General features: G+C 37.9%; 1 protein-coding gene and 1 pseudogene across 1 annotated transcript in view; both read left to right on the top strand.

The window, feature by feature from the left end:
- Positions 1–12,603, top strand: part of LOC107653602 (aryl hydrocarbon receptor-like) — a 61,221-nt pseudogene extending 48,618 nt beyond the window's left edge.
- A 4,223-nt stretch (positions 12,604–16,826) lies between these two features.
- LOC107653601 (aryl hydrocarbon receptor-like) overlaps positions 16,827–23,277 on the top strand; it is a 35,696-nt gene continuing 29,245 nt past the window's right edge. Inside the window, exons 1-2 of the mRNA XM_016440350.1 lie at positions 16,827–17,013; positions 18,405–18,592. Coding sequence (XP_016295836.1) covers positions 16,973–17,013; positions 18,405–18,592 — 229 coding nt within the window. The 5' untranslated portion in view covers positions 16,827–16,972. The remainder of the gene's footprint in view (positions 17,014–18,404; positions 18,593–23,277) is intronic.

Here is a 23,277-nt window from a genome sequence, read left to right as displayed (position 1 = left end):
AGAGCACATCGTGGTTACATTGAGGGGCCATGTGTGTTGAATTACTGTAATGGCAGATGAACAGACGGCAATTGATTGGTGGTTCTGATTGTGTGTGTGTGTGTGTGTGTGTGCGTGTGTGTGTGTGTGTGTGTGTGTGTGTGTGTGTGTGTGTGTGTGTTGAGATTGTGACCACTCGCCCGCCGGACTTCGTTTTCCTCATTTTTTTCATCTCTGGAAACGTGTCAGTGGAGGCCAGTGCAATCCGTGAAGAAGAGTTTGATCATGATTACATAGATGTTCCACCGACCTCCATTTTTAATAACAGGCCCGATATGCCTATGAAAGACTGGAGTTTTAAATATAGAGTCAGAACGGGACCACACTAGCCAATAGGCTGCCAATGTTTGACAGACATGCATGCCAGGAGCGTCCAGACCGTCAGAAAGGGTTCAACAGGGGCGAAACCAAACACAAACTCATTTTGGCTGGCTCGCAGTTGAGTGTAGCTCTGTCATTGAGTTGTTGTGAGTCAGTAGACTATGAGACTCCTGAGCAGCTGCTTAACTTTGTGTGTGCTAGCGCTCTTTAGCTTCAGAAGCCTAGCGGCGGCAGCGCTAGGGACCAAGTGGTCTGTTTTCTTCATCAAGAGTTCTTCCCCTTGCTCTCCGTAGTTAATTCTTTGGTGCGGTGGCAGAGTTAGTATTACACCCCCACGGTATTTACTTCTCCATCAAGATCTGTAGTGAACATCTACAGAACATTGTCGTTGTCTCTGTCTTTCTTCCTTTTTGTTATATTTTTATTTACATTTGTCTGCAATTTAAAACTGCCAGACCGATCAGCGGTCCATGTTTAAAGTGGTTTGCGTTCACCTCAGCTTTTCCCCTCGCCAAATAATCTCTCAACATCTGTCCTGTGAGGAGATATTTTTGGACCCTAGCAGAAAAACGCTGTTGTTTCCCCCTCTTCCACTTCTTCTTCGCTTTTCCCTCCCTTCTCTTTCTTTCCTTCGGTCTTCTCTGGGGTTTTTTTTTTCTCCAAGGCTTGCGATAGAGAGTGTTTGATAAGGTCTAGAAATAGCACAGCATCTGCGCCGGTCAGGGAGGAAATGGCTTAGCGAGCCACACCCACTGGCTTATGTTAGCTCAGCGTTAACCTAGCGCTAGACATTTCCACACACTAAAAACTCTCCCAACTGAAGTCTAGCACACTACTACATGGTAAACTTGAGAGATGTGTTCAATTCAGTATCAGTTAGTTTATCATTCATTCAAGAGCAATGGGAATTTTAAATTACACATTTTACTTTGTATGGAATGTATGGAAAATATGGTGAAACCACACAAAAACAGAATTTGGAACTGTTACTGGAAATTCTGCGAAATTGTTTATCTGTGTTATTCTTAATGACGTCAGTTGAGGTTCTTTTGTACAGTAGTGAAGTTAGACCCATTTGGAAAACTGTACTTTTTTCCTTACGCATTACAAATTGCATTGTGTGAAGTGGGAGTGTTGATGTGTGTTTGTGTGTGTTCAAACCTCCAGTAAATTCAGGCTGTGCTCTGTGAAAGTGTTGAAATCTCGCTCTCTTTCTCTCTGACAGCTGAAATAAAAAAGGCTCTGACACAAGTTCAGTGCGGTCAGTGCTGAGCTTCAAGAAGTGGACTCAGATTTTACATCAGAGTTTACCACAGGGTTTACCGCGTATTTTATCCCAAGGGTAGTGGGTTACCAAAGAGTTTACATCAGAGTTCCCTTGTAGCCTATTTCTCTTTAGTTAACATCAGAGTGATGATTTTACATCTGATATTTTACCTCATTTAGTCTCAAACTTTACCTCAGATTTGTGCCTTATATTTTACCTCACTTTTCCACAATTTTACCTCATTTACTCTCAAGCTATAATTCACATCTACCTCTGATGTTTTGTCTCGTATTTTACTTTAGGTCACAGATTTACCTCAGTTTGTCTCACTTTTTTACCAGGTTTACCATTTATTCTCAAACTTTAGTTCACATTTACCTCAGACTTTGTGCCTTGTATTTTACCCCAGTTCGCCTCAAATTTTACCTCTGATTTTGCATCAGTTTACTTCATATTTTACCTTGAAGGTTTACCTTTGAGCCTGCCTCGCATTTTACCTTGGTTTACCCAAAATGTTACCTCTGACTTTACCTCACATAATTAACTTTACATTTGCATCCAGTTTTGCCTCACAATGAGCTGTGACAAAATGTAAGGCAAACTTTAAATCTGAGTATATATTTAGTTTAGATTGTACTTCAGTTTACTTTAGATTTTAGCACAGAATCTGCCTCACAGTTTACTTCATAGTTTACCTCAGTGGGTCCCTATTGATGTCGCAACATGTTTGCAGATTATTTGTAGTTGTTGCTTGGACAAAATGTTGAAATTGTAACTTGTGTAACCAAAGGGCGAAATAAGCCTAAACTAATAAACAGTTTGTTTCATTGACTATCAGCTTGTAAATTTGACTATAATGGCCCTTGTTTTCAAACACATTTTTGCTTGGTACGTGAAGAAAAATACGAGAAGACAAGTAATAAAAAAAAATGAAGTTCAAGACATCTGGATAGGAAACTGTTGATGACGTGTGCGTACACAGTCCTAATCAACCGTAATGCTCTCTATTTCCCAAACACACATTCAATTGTAAATGTAGCTTTAAATAAGATAAGTGGCAGTAAAATGGATGTCACATTGATCATGTTAGTCATAGTTCTTAAGAATAAACAGTGCAAGGGAAGTGACTTGCTGCTTGGCCATGTGATTTTTTCTTAGGTTTTGTAGCAAAATGGTGCAACTTTAACAATAAAGAACTGGTGCCAACATTACTTTTACATTTTTGTAAAATCTTTGGTAAAAATCTGGTAAAGTCATTTTATTGTTATATGCTTTTTGCCTGTCCCCATTCCTAGTAATGGACTATATTGAAGTAATTAATTATTGCACTTTGTTTAAAATTGCCTAACCCAGTGGTTTAAATCTTATATCAAACTGGCATGGAATGACTTTCATGGTGGTAACCATACTCTTTTTTTCCTCTCTCTTTCCTTTAGCCACAATCAAAAAGACAGGAGGAAATGGATGGCTAAACGACCGGTCAGGGACATTCGGAGGAAACGGACAGTCAACGACCAGTCTGGATGGAGTCAGTTTCTCAGAAGGGGAACTGTTATTGCAGGTAAAACACATGGAAATGCACCAATTCCTTGATCTCATTCCTTATAAATTCCCAGGAATCGTCATCCTGACATCCCACTTGTTTACACACACCCTATATCTGCACATTCTATAAACACCTCATTTCCCACTTAAAATGGCCCGGTTTGTGAGTTTGTGTGATAAGAATCATCTGCTGGGTTTTCTTTCCATATTCCCCTTTTTTAGTCTAAGGTCAGACCACTTGGCTATGCGCAAGGGTATTAAATCTATTCAAGAAAAGTCATGGCCAAGCATCTATCTGCTTTCTAAATTACCCTCACTGCTGTACATCCTCATTTGCTCCATCCTCTATTAATTTATGCAAACTGTCACTCTGAGCTGTGCAAAGAAGTCGGTAATTTCCCAATATGTTTGTGTGTGTGCATAGAAGGTAAAAGTGTAAATGTTTCCTGATTCCCTGGAAAGATGATAATATAAACAACAGGCATGAAGACCATCCATACCCGCTCAAACAAAACACACCAGCTTCCATGTCGTAAACTCGTGAAAGAAATTTTGGTTGACATTTCGTTTATTTTAGCTCTTGTCACGCTCTGTGAAAAGGAATGAAGTTTGAGCAATCGACATTCTCCGCTGTTGAGCAATGTTATCTTTTCTTTGTAAACTATATCACATGTTACTTTCCACCTACAAATAGTGTGAGTTTCTTTTTCAGCCATATCTCAGTTTCCGTCTCTCTCGCTTTCTCTCCATTGTTTGAGGGCTGCTGGTTCCTGTGCGTGACTAGCGGCGATATTCACCCCCTGTCTGTTGTCATGTTCAACACCTTAACAAAAGCCTGGCTAATTAAATGGGATGTTTACTGAAAAAAAAAAAGATGTAAAAGAAGAAAAATGGCCCCATTATCCCCACCCATCTACAGTCTTACACTCACAATCCCAGCCGCTGTGTTTAGCGTAAAACAAACCAAAACGAACATATCTGTATTTTGTTTATTAAATATTGCAACCATACAACTTTTGTTTTAGTATTGTCAGTCAAAATTCTATCTAATTTCGTTTTCAGGCCCTCAATGGCTTTGTGATGGTGGTCACTGCTGAAGGTTATGTGTTTTATGCGTCTCCAACTATACAGGACTACTTGGGCTTCCATCAGGTGAGTTTGCATTAAAACTTTCCATTTTGGAAGTACTGCTTTATTTTTCTTATCTTGTCGTATGTTAAAATTTTCATAATCAACACAAATATTGCTGGTAAGTGACTTAAACAAAGCTAGGCCTCTTCCCACCTTTGTGGTCGTTTGTTTTGTTATTTGTTTGTTTCTTTGTACAGTTTACCAAGAAAAACAGATATTCATATACCAGCCTCAAACAATTCTATGTTATTAGCAATTGATAAATTCAGCATAGTTGTCTAATCTATGGATGAGTCATTCTCCTGGAAACATTTGTATCATTCTACACTCGTTTGTTGGTTCGTGACTTTCCTCACCCTGAAGGAAGATTAATGGCTTTTGTGTTTCCTACGGTCATTAATTTCTCTTATCGTCAGGATAATACTGTGAGCCCCAAAAACAGCTAACTGTTCCGTAACCGAAGCGCGAAAGTAGGTTGTTAAAAAGTGCTGAGGGTGTCTGGGTTCGATTACTTATTCAAAAAGTGTTCGTTTACTGTTAAACAACTGTGGCGTCAGTGATGGGTTTTTGGGTTTTTTTAATAGTTAACAAACTAGTCTATTTTGTTTGGAGCATCGCTTTTTCTTCCTTGTCCTGTTTGGAAGGCTTATTCAAATGTATGTAAGCTAATATTTGCAAATGCCTAGCGATTAAGTGTTTTTTCTTTCACCCTGTCAGCCTGTGATGTATATATCAGACATAGCTTGGTTTTGTTTATAAAAGAGGAGAAGCTCAGAAAAAGAACATCAAAGAGAGGCAAATTGAATGTTTGGATACTTCATTAAAGAACTTGCGAAACCTGTTCGTCTGTGTGTGAACCACAGCCAGAACGTGTGTGTGTGTGTGTGTGTGTGTGTGTGTGTGTGTGTGTGTGTGTGTGGTATATTGTTTAGACTGCATGTATAGATCACATAAAGAATAGCCATTTCATTGCTATAGCTGACAATAATACCAAGCAGGCTATACATTACACATTGTCTACTCAAATATACATTCTTACTCAAAGCACACACAAATATTACAATACACACAGTATGTACATACCAAAAGAATGTGTATATTACATATATACACCTATATGATATGTGAATAAGAACTGTGGTGTCTTTGTTGGTGTGCATATAGTCTGTGCTTGTTATTGCGTACCTGTTTTTCCTCACTAAATCAATTTCCCTGGAGTGTGACGTTCCCTCTCTAGCATGTAACGCAAGTCCAGGTCGCCACGGTTACGCAGTCAGGCAGGCCTGCACCACCTGCACATATAAACGCATAAATACATACCCACTGCCACAGCGGTCTCAACACCTGTTGTGACTTAGGTTGCTAATAACTATTCACATACTTCTAATTACTTTTTTCTATCATGTAGTCCAGGTAATCGTATTATTTAAAAGAATGGCTCAGCATCACTATGTTTTACCCAAACATCACTGTGTGTGGCTTTGTGCATAATTTGTTGTGCACAGTGTGCCCTGTTAAATCCATCTGTGTATACTTACTGTATATATGTAGTTTTTACAAAGATATGTTTAAATATATCAGAGACATGTAGACATATTTTAGAGCAATTCATATGTATCTTTTCTTTCTACTCCCTTGCCTGTGTGTCCTCATTAACCTTTAAATGTGTGTTTGTTGGTACAAGTTGTCATGAATGGTTTCTGGACCTTGTCTGGTTTTCATCCCACACCGTCCAGCCTGCAGCAATTAGCACACACAGACAGCGCAAACACTTTGTTTTCATTGGCCTGCTGAGGAGAGAGAGAGAATTGGGGGGGAAACAGGCAGAAGGGAAAATGCAAGACAAGCTACAGTTACTATGCCAAGCCTCTAGAGAGAAGCATCTACATTTTGATACAGTAAATACAGCCTAACATGTGATCTCCTCTTACACTCTAGACTAGAGGAAACAAATGTGATGATTTTAATGCATACTTATTCAAATCTGAGCCACAGGAGACTAAAGTTTTCATTTGCTTTCCAATCAGTTGCACTCCAAACAAGTAATAGGTTAAGGTTGCAATTAGGTGTTAAAGAGGCTTGCCATTTTTGCACATCTAAATTGTCAATGAGACAATGCTTTTGAGAATTATGGACAAGTAGATTCATTTTGTAACCTCTAGTCTTCTTGTCATCAGAAAGACAAAAATAAACCCCTTTGCCCAGCATGCAGTGAGGATTTGGTTGGCATAAACAATTACAACCGAACTTGAATGTGGCAGTGGAAAACCCGTTATCATATTATAATGATTATTAGGGGATGCAGGATGCAGAACATGTCCTGTGAACATTTTTTGTAGCGTCCTCTCTCACTGTCTTCATAGTCGGATGTGGTCCATCAGAGTGCATTCGAGCTCATCCATACAGACGATCGGGCAATGTTCCGAAGGCAACTACACTTCGCTCTCAATCCCACTTCGTGCGATGGTGGCGAAGGATCTGATGGTTAGTAGCAACTCTATCCCTAACAGTGATGCCCAAGTAGGGTCAGTGAGTTCCTGGTAAGGTGTTGTCAAGTTTTACTGCAGTGCCCAGCCCTGAATGTTTTGTGAATGAGCAGACTTCTGTTGTTATTATTACTGAATCAAGAAAGTATGTTTGTGGAGAACAAGACAGCTGTGGGAGGATCCGTTCAGATTTATAAAATGGAGTCTTGTATAAACCCAGGATGGTGAACACTGCTAGTGATTCACAGCCGGTTACATCACTGTTTTTTGTTTTTTCACTTTTGTTTGGCACAACCAATCGGTCTCCAGCAATTCAAAGCAGCGGTGACATCACCAGAGACTTGGTAAACTACAACCCTCAACACATCCCTCCAGAAAACTCAGCCTTCTTAGAACGAAGTTTCTGTTGCCGATTCCGGTGCCTCCTTGACAACTCATCAGGCTTCCTGGTAAACATCCTAGATGTCTATTGTGACTTTATTGCAACTATCCAGAATCAATATTTTAGAATCATTTTGAGATGAACCTTTTGAGCTAGACTCAACAATATTTGATTTTCTGTGTACACGATGATGCAGTAACAGCAACAGCTGTCTAAATAAATCTGCTGTGAATTGTTTGCACTCAGTGTTAGACCCTCATGGGGCTAAAATGACTTTCATGTCCTTCCCTTTGCCCCCAAGGCCCTGAACTTCCAGGGGAGGCTGAAATATCTCCATGGGCAAAACAAGTTGGTGGAAGATGGGACCTTGGCCCACCCTCAACTGGCTCTTTTTGTCATAGCCACACCCCTCCAGTCACCCTCTATCCTGGAGATCAGGAGCAAGACTCTTCTTTTCCAAACCAAACACAAGCTGGACTTTACACCTATGGGTATTGACACAAGGTAGCTTTGATTTAGAAGCAAAAGACAACTTCAGATTGGCCCAACAAATTTTTGGTAAGTGGTACAAACATAGTATTAACATTTTTATTATCTGTTTCTCATTTTGCAGAGGAAAGGTGGTTCTTGGCTACAGTGAGATTGAGCTGTGTATGAGAGGCTCCGGCTATCAGTTCATTCATGCTGCTGACATGATGTACTGTGCTGACAACCATATAAAAAGTGAGTTATGCCAGACCATCACCATATATTCAATGTTAAGTCAAAGCCAAGTCTATCCTTTGATGTTAAACTTTTGTTGTTTATGAACTAGCAGTTTGATTTCCATAGCATGTCTTTTAAAATGTATTTCTTTCTTTTACTCGTTCTCATAGTGATAAAGACTGGAGAGAGTGGTTTAACGGTCTTCAGACTTCTCTCGAAAGGGGGTACATGGATCTGGGTGCAGGCCAATGCTAGGCTTGTTTATAAAGGAGGAAGACCAGACTTCATTATTGCTCGACAAAGAGCACTAACGTAAGCTAACCAGCATTTTAATAATGTTGTTGCTCTAATCTCTTCGTATCTCTCATTAATATAATTTCTGTATTTTGTAGTAATGAGGAGGGTGAGGAGCACCTCCGTCAAAGAAAGTTGCAGCTACCCTTTAACTGCGCCACTGGTGAGGGTGTCTTGTATGAGATTGACCCCACACTGGACATCACTGACATTCAAAATCAGAGCAAAGGCCAGAAGATGCGCAAACCTCCATCTCTGGACCCAGATTCTCTTCTCGGCTGCATGCTGAATCAGGATCATTCGGTCTACAACCAGAGCAGTGAGCCCGATTCCCAGTTTACTCTTGACAAGGCTTTCAGGGATAGCCACGCCCTGCTCAGTGTCCCTGGGAACACCTGGCAGCCGTCAGCCCCAAGCACTGTGGCTGAGGTAAAAGAGGAAGGTGTGGTAAAGGACATGATGGAATCCTTGCAACAGATTATTGGGGACAGCAGTATCTGCAGCCTTCAGGGATTTGATGTGGATGAATCGGTCCTGAAGGAGTGGGAGAACACTCTAAGCAGGTTCCACTACAACAACGATACAGAATTAAATGAAATCATCACCAATGACATCCTCTCTTATGTCGAGGATGCACTTTTTAAGGAAAATGGCGTTCAGTTGCCCGAACACCTCAAGAGCCAGGGTCCGTTTGTTGAGGTGCCTGAGTGTCTTCCAGAGATGGAGTTACAGAGTAACTTAGCTGCTAACCAGGAATTCATCTGCCAGGCAGATATGCTTGATGGATCCCCAGGTCAGGGTGGGTTCATCGGAATGAACATCCAAGATGGATTGGATGCCAGTAGCCCTGGAAGAAGGATGGTGAAGCTCACCCATATGGGGCAACAGATGCTACTTGGTGACAATTTTGTCCAGTCATTCGGACTAGAACAGACAACCCAGAAGATGCCCAGCAATAATAACATTATGTTTAATACTTCTCTTGCCCTGCAGAGTCAACAGCTGACCCAAGTCAGGCTTGGTCTGCAAGGTGCCGTGCAAGAGAATGGAATGGTGCCATGTGGCCAGACAAACCTACAGACTGGAAACCAGCCCCATCACAACGCAATGACTCTTCCTCTTCAAAGTCCTCTATTGCAGGGCACTTCTGCCCAGCCAATGGGCTTCCACAGCCAGAATTCCCTTCCTCAACAAGCATCAATCAATCAGAACCCTCAGTAACTACCCAACTACAAGGACAGTTTTCTCTTCACACTCAAAACGCTGCCAATCCTGGACTGCCTGGCTGGCAGCAATCCCAGCCTACCCCTCAACAGTTCTCTAAACCATTTTCCAGTGGGCAACAGAATATGACGGGCTTCATTGGTGAAGTGACAGACTTTCAAAAAGACTTGCTTGGAGAACTGTTGCCGCATACAAACACACAAGGATTTGGGTCTGGTTTCCTGCCCCAGACAACTGCAAATAGCATCTATCCTCAGCAAGGAGATATCATCAACAACAGCCCTCATCAGACCACCAACAGCTGCATGTTCACAAGCACTCCTCAACCCTCAGTGAATGGGATGCATTATGGTTCTGCAGCTCCGGTATCTTCAGTGTCATCCTGCCAGAGGGTTAAAGGTCTGATTACCGAGAGTCCTACACAAGCATCCTTCTACTACCAGAGAGGTCCTAGCGAGTCAATCATGGGCACATCGGTTATCCCACAAGAGGACACCAACATCAGCCCCATGGCCTGTCAAGTCCCGCTTGGGTTAACGCCAGATAACGTACTTGCTCAGCAGTATCTCTCATGCAACAGCCAGACACAGGTAAACTGTACTATTGTAATCCATGGTATAATTATAGCTTCAAACTAGTGTGCTCTAGCTCAATGATCAAAGCATCAGGTGTGTGCTCACTCCCTATTTTTAGATTGAGTCTTGAAGTGTGTTGAGAATAGCTGAACTGCCCTGTTCTCACCCCAGGCTCATTGTGTCCTCATACATCCAAGGTTTTTTTAACAGGTTGGGTTATCTCAGCTCTACCATCAGTCAAAATTCTTTGTAGGGAAACAACACTTTTGGGATGTTACTACTGCCACCATATGTAAAGAAAAAACGATATCTTTTTGAGGAAGTCTTGAGTTTCAGAGGTGGACATTAAAGAGACACTAAAGATGAATTAATTAACCACATGCTCAGTCGTTTTCTTTCAACTTGTGGAAGGAATCAATTGAGGGCAGTTCAGAGTAGTACTGGGTATTAGGGCTGCACGATAAATCGCATGCGATATTTAACGCGCATCTTATCAGAAAAGCCGGTTCTGTAATCAGCGGTAAATCTCCATCACCTGCGGGCTTTCACAATGAGCAGCATTAACTACACAGAACTCGTCAGGGAACAACGGCTCTGTGTAGTTAATGCTGCTCATTGTGAAAGCCCGCAGGTGATGGAGATTTACCGCTGATTACAGAACCGGATTTCTGACAAGATGCGCATTAAATATCGCATGCGATTTATCGTGCAGCCCTACTGGGTATCCATACGTATTTCTTGATATAATAGAATTCTGAAATCCAAGCTCTGAATTTTGATTAATTTAGGTGTTTTTAAGTCATGTTTTCCATTTCACTTAGATAAGAAAAATAAATTATTTCCGTTAATGCTGTAAATTAAACAAAGCGAAGTTAACGGCAGGTTCAAACCAGTACATTGTCTTTGTGAACTGTTCATTAAAAGAACTGGCTCATTAGAGTCATTTACATACTGTACTGTTATGTTTTTGTCAAAACCCTGAATAGTAGAGGAAGCCATCAAAACAATTCGTCAGTAACCACAGACTGGGCGCAACAGTTCAGAATGGAGAGAGTTCTGCTTTAAATTCTTTTCCATGCACAACTTAATGAAAATCATGACATGATTGCCACGGAATGGATAAAACATTCCTTTAATGGTTTCAATTTTGTCCCTCCACAGGTCGCAAACCATCCAATTGAGGAGAAAGAAACAATCCATTTTCCCTCGCTGGCCAGTGGAAATGCCTTCTTTTCCAAGAACAACCAAAAAAATTACTGTGACTATTAGTGGTAGATCACACCCAATGCAGCGACTGACTAACAGTGTAGTACCTGTTTCTGGGGGGGGGACTTGTTTGTCCCTCGAGAGACATGCATCCACTTCTAAAGACACTCTTGGCTGAAAACCTACAAGACATTGCATAACTTTAAATTGCGAATTTACCACACATTTTTTTCACACTTATCTACTTCTTCACTTGTTCACACCCTCTCTGATGAGAAATGTGCCGTAGCAGAAAGACATTTTTTTTTTTTTTTTTTAAAGCACGTCCTTTCATCCCTGATAGATATTGTTTTGTTTTTCCATTCTGGCAAGAAAAAAGACTTGAGATAGCGGGTAGAGATAGGGGAGGAAAGAGATGTGTGTGAGCAAGTGTGTTTGTGTGTATGAGGTAGCCTAGAGTTCATTTATAAAGTATGGAGAAGCAACGGTGGAACCTTTTAATTGCGGGGATGAGATTCTGAGGAAATAAAGATGCTATTTATTGGGGTAAGTTTTGTTTCAAAAAGGGAAAGTCTGTCTCATTAGAGAGAGCAACAGCCTCAGCTAGACCCTTTTATTTAGCCAATTATGCACTTAAGAAGGTGAAATTGACCATGCGTAGACCTGTTATCAATGTACCCCATGTTTAAGACATCAGTTTCTCTAAAGAAATTAATACTCTACTGATGGCCTCTGTGGCACCATTGGACTGTCAGAACAAATCATTGATTTGTTGACCGCAAAATTGTCCCAGAACTTCCCTGAAGCTCCACCACTGAGCAAGTTATAAAGTTGCCCAAGGCAATTTTGGATTAAAAAAATGGATCTGAAAATTGATAGTCCCAAGAAATAGGCCACTTTTTCTTCTACACAACACTTTTTCCATTCAAGGACTAAAAACGAAGCCGTAATGTCTTTAGTACGGTATGCTCTTGCCACCCTTTTATGGTTGCCTTAACCATATGTTTCATGTGTATTACAATATCTGAATGTTATCGCTTATGTATTAGTATTTTTTATTTATTTTTTTTTTATCGTCTTTTTTACTTTTTTATGCATATCGTAATCGTAACTATGGAAATGCCATTGAGCCATTTTTGTCCACTTTTAATTTGCTCATGCTTTCTATTTGCTTTAATGCTTTAACATGGAAGAATTGTAGGAATTTTGAAATCGTGTTGCGTGCCATGAGAATCACAGCAGCCAGCGTATCCTGCCTCCAGAAGAAAAGGTGAAATTTAATGACACCGCGAGAGAGAATTTTCAGAAGACCGAACAGACTAGTCAAAGTAGATTTGATTGTTTTTTTTTATGGCCACAATGAAATTCTTTACTGATCTATAGCATCTTTCTTGGTCGATCAGGAGATACAGCAGCAGCAGCCAAAAAGTTTCGAATAAACACAATGTAGAGAATGTGTTCAAAAACGTGCAAAACAAACTTCTGTGAATCTTTCGGAAAATTTGTTTTGTGTACATTTTACGCATTAAATTGAATGCGATTTACATGGAAATTAGGTTAGGGGAGTGAGGCCCAAAGTTTGTAGTCCTCTTTGTGCCTTATTTTGGAAGAATATAAAGCCGTTTGATTCGATTGTATCAGCATTTTGAATGTGTAAATATACCAAAACATATTTGTATGAGATTCTGTAGCTATGGAAATATGACTTCTTGGTTTTATTGTACAAAATAAATCGTTAGCTACTTTCTGAAAACAGTTTAGCCTTAGCCTATTTTGTAGAAACGTATGCTTTCGACTGCTGTTGCTTCTTGAGATTTGTTCTTTCTCCCTGCAGTAAGAACAGAAGGTATGATGTGATAATGACAGCGAATATATAGAGCCCTCAAACTCATGCACCCAAAGCCTTTTCCTTTCATCATCTGAAATGGGAATGCTGTGTGCCTTAATTTCTTTCTGCCCAAAGGATATTTCGCTTTTTTGATTCCCTCCCGTTTTCACTCTTTGGATGAAATGATTGTGGCTTGCAGAGGAGGAAAGGAATTGAAATGGCAGCTATACTTGAATCTGAGAAGCAATGTTTTTAGGTTGTTGTTGGCATGGACGGAATAGATTATGCTAGTTTGCCAAGTGTTGTACATAGCCTCACAGTTCAAAGGTTACAGGACATACATTCTGCCCGTCTGTCTTCTGAAGTGCCTTAAAACAGCTTTGGTTTTCTGAGATTTGCTACTTTTTTCCATTTTTGGTTTTGTTTGTACTGAAAGCTAAAGGAGTTGTTGGCTTTGAGGTGATGTAAATAAGTGTTGTGTGTTTTATTGCCAGACGTCTGCTGGTTAAGAGAGGAGGTTAGGAAATCGCTAGATGATTGGTTAATGGATGATTATTGGTTCATTTATCTGCTGACAGATTGATTACGCACAAATAATAGCGATGTGTTTTGATTTGCTCTGATGTTAATTTTCATGCTTTAAAATATCTAGTACGCCATGTCTTAACCAGGCAATTAAAGCTCTTTTTGCGCTGGGTAGCTCCGTCCACAGTGCTGTATATTAAATCAGTGGTTCTCAAATGGTTTTGCTTCAGGACTCAGATTTTACAGTGGCGTTCATTGTATAAATTTTCAATACATGTTGATAGCATTATGTGTTGGGAATGATCATTTAAACATTTTTGGAATAAAATAGCACCTTTGTTTTGCTAATTTCTTAGCTGGCATTTTATGTTTCTTCAATACTTGCAATTAATTTTTCACACTTTGTGTGAAATAGAAAATGACGCACAATTTTAAAAAAAATCATATATTTTGTTTTTAATATTTTGCTTTGCTTGCTTAAATGCCCTTAATTTAATAAGATGTTATAATAATGTTTAATATGAAATAGAAATGAAATAACTAAAATAATATTATTTTTTCTACAGCAAATAAGTTGCTGTTTAAAACGCATTGTGGTATCTGGGTCATATTTTTCCAATCAAAACAGACGTGCAGCCCGATTTTTGGGCTTCGACCCACCAGTTGAGAACCACTGTATTAAATATCAGACATTTTTAAACTGAAATTTTGTTTTCAATGATGATAGACAGATTACTAGTCGCTTGAATCCTGTATATCTACTTAGGAAACTGTATTAGACAGTTTCATGTTCATGACTTCGTTAAGGTGCCTGAATATGAGTTATTTTTGACTAGACAAGGTTTAGTGGTCCAGAAAATGACCCTTTCTTTTCCTGTGCCATTAAATAAAGCAGGTTAGTAGTGGATGAAGCACCAGTACAGGATGATGCATTGACCTCACTAACAGCATTGAAATGGCCCCCAGTGCCAAAAAATCGTTCATGCACACTTGTTAGGACGTCCTCCCCTTCACCACTAAACTACGAATCCTTTAGGAAGAAATAATAGCACTTCAGATGCCCGTTTCTTGCATAAAGTCATGTTTGTGAGGCCTCTCTAAATGCAGTATCTTTGTTTATTTGTTGTATCATTGTATGTTTGTTTCTTTGCTTGTGCACCCAGCATTGCAAATGCTTATACGTGTTCTCTGTATGTTATTTTGTACATTGTTCCGCACAACTGTAAAATCTGTATGCGTAAATGGATGTCCCACAAATACAGGCTATACACACACACATCTATATTATATATATACATCTATATATAAAATATAGCTTTCGTTTGTTTTGTATGTGTATTATCAAATGATTAATTTTTGTTGTGCCTCTCATTGATATCTTTATAATATTAAAAGGGGGTCGATGACTCAATGGCTTTAGCTGGTTATTTTACTGGACGGCAGTGTAAATGCGGATGGATGGATGGATGGATAGATAGATAGATAGATAGTTCACATGGGTTTACCACATGGGGGCGCTAATGTATATATGTTGAATGTGTGCCAGTATACACTATTTCAGCGGTATATATAGCCTACTGTACTACTAGTGTAAAGTGAAACTTTTAGGAAGGTAAGTTGAAATGAGTTTCTCCGCCGTGTTCAGTTGGCAAAAAAAGGAAGGAAATAAACGTTGCATATGGGTTTTCTTGTAACTCCACGAATGTGGTCGCCCACAGTTTATAGAGTGTCCTAGAACCAAATTGGGGAGATATGCAATCATTTTCGAATCATCTTTTATTCATTACTGCCCTTTTAATGCATGCGTATGAAACAGATGTGTGCAATGTGTATGGAAAAGCCAGTAGCTTGCATGCATTTAAAGGGATTTTGCTGTGGTCCATAAACAAGTATTATATAATAACGTCATTATAGTCAATAAATGCCGAACAGCCTTATAAAAAGCTTCCGAAAGCGCAGGAAATGATGCATCATAATAACAGGAGCTTGCAAAAGAAATTAACCCGGGATTTCACCGTGTTGCCAACGTATGATAAATGGCAATAAAACTATTAAATAGTGATGTTTTTGAAATGATGCATCATAATAACAGGAGCTTGCAAAAGAAATTAACCCGGGATTTCACCGTGTTGCCAACGTATGAGTTTTATGGCAATAAAACTATTAAATAGTGATGTTTTTTCATCCCATTAAAAAATAGAATTTGAAATCTTATTTTAAAACGTTTAGATTTAAATAAATTACATATGTGTTATGAATAATTGCGATTTTTTTTTTATGTATGTATATCGATTTGTTCTTAAAAGTATTTATTATGATTTATTGTATTTGTTTATAGAGGTACGGTAATTAAACAAAAAAAAAACACCTGTGAGGTTCTCTTCTCTGATTCGCTAGAAGTGTCTATAAGTCTAATTAATATTAATCAGACTCGCCAGCGTTTATTGGCGCCCGGCATTATAATCTCATTAGTATTCATAATCTAATTCTTCCCCATACTATGATTCGTCACGGCCAACGTCCGCGTCTGCTTTTCTGCAAGTCCTCTGCCCGTCACGTTTCGTTATTAATATTAACTGGTATTTTATTAATTATATATAAGCGAGTAATCGTAATTTTGAAGCGCGTTGACCAATCACAGGAGACGTAAATCTTGACGTCCTGTATCCTAGGAGATTTTTCCCCTTTGCCTTTAAACCGTGGCCTCTGATGCTCTGCGCAGAGGGGGATTTAGTGGAGTAGCTCGGACGAAAATGAATTAGACACGAAGTTCGAACAAATTATGACAGTGGAGCTGGTTTATTTTGCCCGTTCTATGTGTAAATATAGATTCAAATGTATTGTTTTATCCGAGCATATGACTGTGGATGGCGGTTTATACAGACTCCGCAGCACTGAGGATGACTAATATGATGAAGACCTGCTGTCACTTCTCATATGAATGCTTACGTGTATTTGAAGAGGAATCACACTTTTTTTTCCATCTCTATTTTGGCGTTTTAAGTTTATTAGACTGATATTAAATGCTATTTGGGGCAGTAGGGATTCTGGGTGCACATTTTATACAATAATTATTATAATACTTGTTTTGATTTTTGAATGTTTTACACCCATGACATGTACAGGAAATCCGATTTTTCTTGTTTACAGTTTTTTGTTTAAGTAGACAGATCGAGATTTTATCTGTTGTAAATTGTGGGTTGAAGTCATTCGAGCTTCAGTGTTGGACTGTCCAGACGCCTTAATGGGTGCACATTTTATACAATAATTATTATAATACTTGTTTTGATTTTTGAATGTTTTACACCCATGACATGTACAGGAAATCCGATTTTTCTTGTTTACAGTTTTTTGTTTAAGTAGACAGATCGAGATTTAATCTGTTGTAAATTGTGGGTTGAAGTCATTCGAGCTTCAGAGTTGGACTGTCCAGACGCCTTAAACATGTATGCAGGACGAAAAAGAAGAAAACCAGCGCAAAGAACGTAAGTTATTATAATAAAAGTGTGTTTGTGTGTGTTATGAATGTATAAATTGCCTATTATCAATTTTTTAATTGATACTTTGTTTTCGTTGGTATTTCTGACTCAAAAACTCAACACGGTACAGTAATGACCCAAATCACATGTGTAGTCTGTTCTATTAGGCCCATCTGTCTACAGTAAATATTTGTTATTATTATATTTAATTATTGTATTTAAGATAATCAAAGCATAACTGGTATTAGTATTAAAATCCAGTGCTGCAATATTTGCTATGCTATGTAATACCATATCACAGTTTTCATGTAATTTGTATAAGGTGTTTTGTCCTTTTCATTTCCATTTTTGGTAAAATGAAACTATCGTGTTCAAAAAAATTATTATATTCTATACTATTCTATTCCCGAAAATTCAATTTGCAAATCAGATCAAATCTGGGAAAATATTTTATTGTATATTATGTGTTATGTAATTTATCATATAATTTATTTTATTATATTATTTTATAATTATAAAGCTGAAATATTTTATTTTGCATAATATTGTATTTAAATGTTTTATTATTATTTAGACAGTGTAGTGAATTGATATTTGGTGTAAAATTATAATTTACATGTCTGTTAGAACATAATGATTTTATAAATATAAGCTTACTAGATTTAGCCTAGAATTTATATTTCTAATAATTAAATTAATATTTTTAATTATAATTGTAATAAAATACCTAATATATAATTCTGCCATCTAAGTGTAGACCAAATAGGTAGCATAAGCTTATATTGTTACATAAACCATTAAGAACTTATTTTATTCTCTTTGATAACATAATTGCTAATTAAATTTGTTTTGTATTTTTAAAATATTTTAATTATAATATTTCAATCAGCTGCATTTGTCTACAGTCATTTTACTATCTGTAGTGATTGTTTCCTTACAATTTTCCCTTTTTTTAATGATATCTTTGAATTATAGAGATATCTTTTTTTATAATAAAATGTCATATTCATATTTACAGTAACAGATAAATTGTGTGTGTGTGTGTGTGTGTGTGTGTGTGTGTGTGTGTGTCAGGGCTCAGATTTTACGTTAGGGTGGTGACCCGAATGTGTTTATTGTACAAAGGTACACACAAATTTCCTTAAAATCAAACACTGAAATCTATTAGTATAACCAAGAACAGCACAGACACAACAATATGCAAAATTAGTAACATGGTAACAGTATGCAAAAAACAACAACAGAAGCCTGTGCAAATGAATGGGACACTTGTGATTGTGGCTTCTGTATTTTCATGCTGTCCGTGATTCTGTCCAAACACACCTTGCATGTGAAAAACACTGTTGATTGTGATCTTGAGGAGTGTTTTTTTTTATGAAGTGTGCTCTTGTGCTCAGGGTGAAGCAGGCTCCAGCTGAAGGGGTGAAGTCTAACCCGTCCAAACGTCATCGAGATCGGTTAAATTCCGAGTTGGACCGGTTGGCCAGTCTCCTTCCATTTCCAGAGGATGTCACGAGCAGCCTGGACAAACTCTCCATCCTGCGGCTGAGTGTCAGTTATCTACGTGCTAAGAACTTCTTCTCTGGTGAGTTCAAGTGGCGCTCCATGGCTTTATTGGATGCAGTGTGTCTTTGTCCATGTGGCTGGATGTGTGTGTAGCTGAGACTGATGGTACAGTTGTAGCACCATGCCGTAATGCTGGGTCAGGCAGAACGGTCTGTTGTTTAGATGCAGTTTAGATGCAAATATCACAATCTTGAGTTATGCCATAGATAAACGAAAATGCAAACAACCTAAAATGTCTTAATTTATTATAAAAACTTTTACACTTACTGAATACCTAAACAAGATAGATAGGTAGATAGATAGACAAACAGACAGACAGACATGTGGGGGATAGATAAAAGAACAAACAGATAAACAAACAAGTTGTATGTAGATTATGAGACTGACGGTACAGTTGTAGCACCATGCCGTAATGCTGGGTCAGGCAGAACGGTCTGTTGTTTAGATGCAGTTTAGATGCAAATATCACAATCTTGAGTTATGCCATAGATAAACGAAAATGCAAACAACCTAAAATGTCTTAATTTATTATAAAAACCTTTACACTTACTGAATACCTAAACAAGATAGATAGGTAGATAGATAGATAGACAGACAGACAGACATGTGGGGGATAGATAAAAGAACAAACAGATAAACAAACAAGTTGTATGTAGATTAAAAAAAAAACAGATAAACATGCAGCCAGAAGGAAAAACAGATAACAGAACTGACAGATAGACAGACAGGCAGGTGTTCAGATAGATAAATGAACAAACTGATATAGAGATAGACAGAAAAACAAATAGAGAGATAAACAGACATAAAGAAAAATTAATGGACAGACAGACAGACAGACAGACAGACAGATAGATAGCTAGCTAGATAGACAGACAGACAGCGAGGTAGGTAGATAGATAGATAGACAGACAGACAGCTAGGTAGATAGATAGATAGATGGACGGACGGACGGACGGACGGATGGATGGATGGACGGACGGACAGGTGGGCAATAGAAAAAATGAACAAATAAATAAACAAATTGATATATAGATAAATTGATAGATAAACAGAGAGAAAAATAAATAGATAAAAGAATGGACAAATGATGATATATAGATAAAATTAGCAGATAGATAAAAAGATTGATAGATGAACAAACAGATAGAAAAATAGACACAAATGATAGATAAACGAACAGACAGACGGGTGGTGATAGATAAATGAACAAATAGATAAACAAACAAATGAATACAGATAAATAAACAGATAGGCAGAAAAACAAATGATAAAGATAAAGAAACAACAATAAACAGACAGATGGGCGTAACATAAATGAGCAAATAAACAAACAAACAACTGATATATAGATAAATGAACATACACAAAAAGAAACAGATGGACAGAAAGATAAACAGATAGACAGGTGAGCAGATAGATAAATGTACAAACAGATAAACAATTAGACAGACAGACAAACATATTGTTAGTAAATTGTTTTTAGTTGTTTCTGTTCCCATATTTACATACCCGAGCTGATTGGATTTGTTTTGTTATTTTGCTTGTCAGTGTCATATTTGTGCTGCTCCGTCTCCTCCTGCAGTTTCGTTTGTTTGTTTTTGGGGTTTGAGTGTAGAAAAGCATTGGCATCAGCACTTTAACCTTCGTTTTCTGTATTCTGGCCGAAGCACTTGCTGCTCATCTTTTCATGGAGGGAGCATCATAACAATACGTCCACGAGTTCTTCAGCGCACGCATAACTCTTTCTTTCCCTTCAGACGACAAATAACAAAAATCAGAGCAAATTTGTGTCTGTAACCGCAGTGTTATTGGATAAATATGTCATTGTCTCTGTGACTCTGGAATGGAGACGGACGTGCTGCGCTACACTGCGAGAACGGGCCTCCTCTGAGGCATGAATTATTAAACATAACGAGCTTAAAGCATTTATAAAATGGAGGGGTGTGTTTATTTAAGGAAGTGGAGTTTAAAATTGCTGCTCAGGTGAACAACTGAATTATGTCCATGTAGCTGAGTTTATGAATTGTGTTGTCGTTTTATAACAATGACTGATTGTTCAATGATGTCACTGACAATTATTGTCGTTGCAACATCAGTGATGGCGTTATTTATGTTATTGCAGGGTTAATATGAATTGTCATTCGATTTACTTTCAAACATTATAATCACTAGTGCTATCCAACAGCAGTTGATATCTTGAAATAAACAGATTATTTATATAATATACATTATTTTACAATTATAAAATAATAATTCTAAATTATAATTATAAAATAGCTAATATATTTAATTTAAATAATAGATTTACTAAATATTATTATTTATGTTTTATAAATATTATATTATTATTTAATATATTATTTAAATTATACATTATTGAAAACTGCATCGTATCTCTGACAGGAAGTGTCTTAAAAGGGAAATGCAGAATTATTTCCAGGTGAAATAAATATAAGTATTTTATTTTATTATTTATTTTATTTAAACTATTTTTATTATAGATTTTATTTATCAGGGACTGACTGGATTATGAAATGTGGAAGTTGGAAGGGAGGAGTTAAAAAATAAAAGGACTAGAAAAGGAAAATTGTTTCAGAAGTGGAGCAATTTATAAACTGTTGATGAAAAAACACAAAGAATTTATTTTTACTTCATATTTTATTTTATTTATCTTTGTTTTATTTTGCTTTTATTTTTATTTTATTTTTTCCTGTGTACAACTGAGTATCTCAGTGTATGAAATGAAAATTATCTCAGTTCTCACCTTTTAGTAGCGACTGACTCTGGATCAGCATAAACAACTTCTGAAAGCCTCCCTGGGGAGGGAGAGATGTTGTACAACTGAATGTAGGTCAGTGTTTGCAGTAGTGTTGTTTTTGGCGGCCTGTTTTAATTTTAATTTTAGTTTTAGTCTAGTCTTTGTGTGAAGCTGTCATTTTAGTTTTTATTAGTTTTAGTCACGTTCATACTCTTTTTAGTCTAGTCAAGTTTTAGTCAACTAAAATCTGAGCATTTTAGTCTTATTTTAGTCAGAATTATCCATGACTATTTTCGTCTAGTTTTAGTCGACGAAAACTGATGACATTTTAGTCTAGTTTTAGCCGACGAAAACTGATGACATTTAGTCTAGTTTTAGTCAATGAAAATTGTATTTTAGTCTCTTTTTAGAAATGCAATTCTATTTAACCCAGTCAATATAGTATAAGTACCTAGTAGTATAGACGAAACCAAAATTTTCTTTTAGCCAAACCCATTTCAAACAAGGTTATCTTATTATATTATTGTTACCTTATAGACTCAAGAATACATCCATTCCAGACACGGAAGAAGCTCTGATTTGAATTTACAACATTGTTCGTTGACGACGATATTTAGTCATAATTTTCGTTGACGAAAGCAACACTAGTTTGCAGCAAGTATAATGCCTCAGGAAGCTTTCTGTGTTATCAGAGAGATGGCAACTAAAACAAGACCCTAATTAGACTTGCCCTTCTTCATAGTGCACTTCTTAGTGTTGTTTTTTCCTCCCTCTTTCTGTCTCTATTTATATTCTTCAACTCTGGGTCATGGCACCAGCGGTTACATTCCCCCTCTCTCTTCTATCCTTCAGAGAAACATAACATAATTTGTTATGCGTAAATAAAACATCATTTGTTATGAGTAAACAGAGCAAATACTATCTGACGTGTGAATATTAGATTCCAGCTTTCAGTAAAATGCTTGTAAGAATTGGGAAATGGAGCTAAATGCTGGAGTCTACTATATATATATAATTAATGCTCTCTTTTACAGTATTCTCATGCACTGAATTGGCCTCGTGCATTAGGAATAGTAATGCTTAGGAAAAATGTTTTGTTTTGTTTTGTTTCGTTTTGTTTGGTTTCGTTTTGTTTTGTGCCAAGGAGATTCCAACTAGGGTTGGGCCGATAAACGATGCCATCGTCCATTGCCGATGGCTGACTGTATATACATTGCGGGCATCAGGGAGCCGCTATTGAAACCGCTTTAGATTGCGCGCTCTCATTTTATTTTCACTTTCACTTTTGAGATTCGCAATCACAAGGACTCTATACTATGGAGCGGCAGTACTTACCACACATTTGACAAGATTAGATGTTTGTCATTGGTGCTCAGGATCTGCAAATCATTCGCCATCATCCTATCAGACATTTCTCCTGCCTCTATTGAAACCGCTTTCGATTGCGCGCTCTCATATTACTTTCACTTTCACTTTTGAGATTTGTGATCACAAGGACTCTATACTACGGAGCGGCAGTACTTACCACATATTAGACAAGATTAGATGTTTGTCATTGGTGCTCAGGATCTGCAAATCATTCGCCATCATCCTATCAGACATTTCTCCTTACTTTGTGTGGTAAGTGAACTTTCATGGACTGTAATGGAACAGGCTACCGCTAGCGAGCGGCTAACCTTTTAGTGGCTCCGTATAAAGGGCCTTTCACACCGGACGCGGAAAGCACTACGCTGCGCTATGAAACCCATTCATTTCAATGGCGTAGTTTACGCAAGCGCCGGAAGTGATCTCTCGCGCGCCCACTGTGTCTGTCGTTTGCTCCTCCCGCGACAACACCTTCATTAACATAAACTACGCCAGAGCGCGTACACACCTCATGCACCGGAAGCCGTGCGCGCGCACAAAGACAGTTGGACATAGTGGTGTATTAGAGATAAAAAATTATA

Source organism: Sinocyclocheilus anshuiensis, unplaced genomic scaffold, assembly GCF_001515605.1.
Source record: "Sinocyclocheilus anshuiensis isolate Anshui unplaced genomic scaffold, SAMN03320099.WGS_v1.1 scaffold1079, whole genome shotgun sequence".
Taxonomy (NCBI): Eukaryota; Metazoa; Chordata; class Actinopteri; order Cypriniformes; family Cyprinidae; genus Sinocyclocheilus; species Sinocyclocheilus anshuiensis.
The sequence above is the reverse complement of the archived record's forward strand: the minus strand, read 5'-3'. Positions and strand labels throughout refer to the sequence as shown.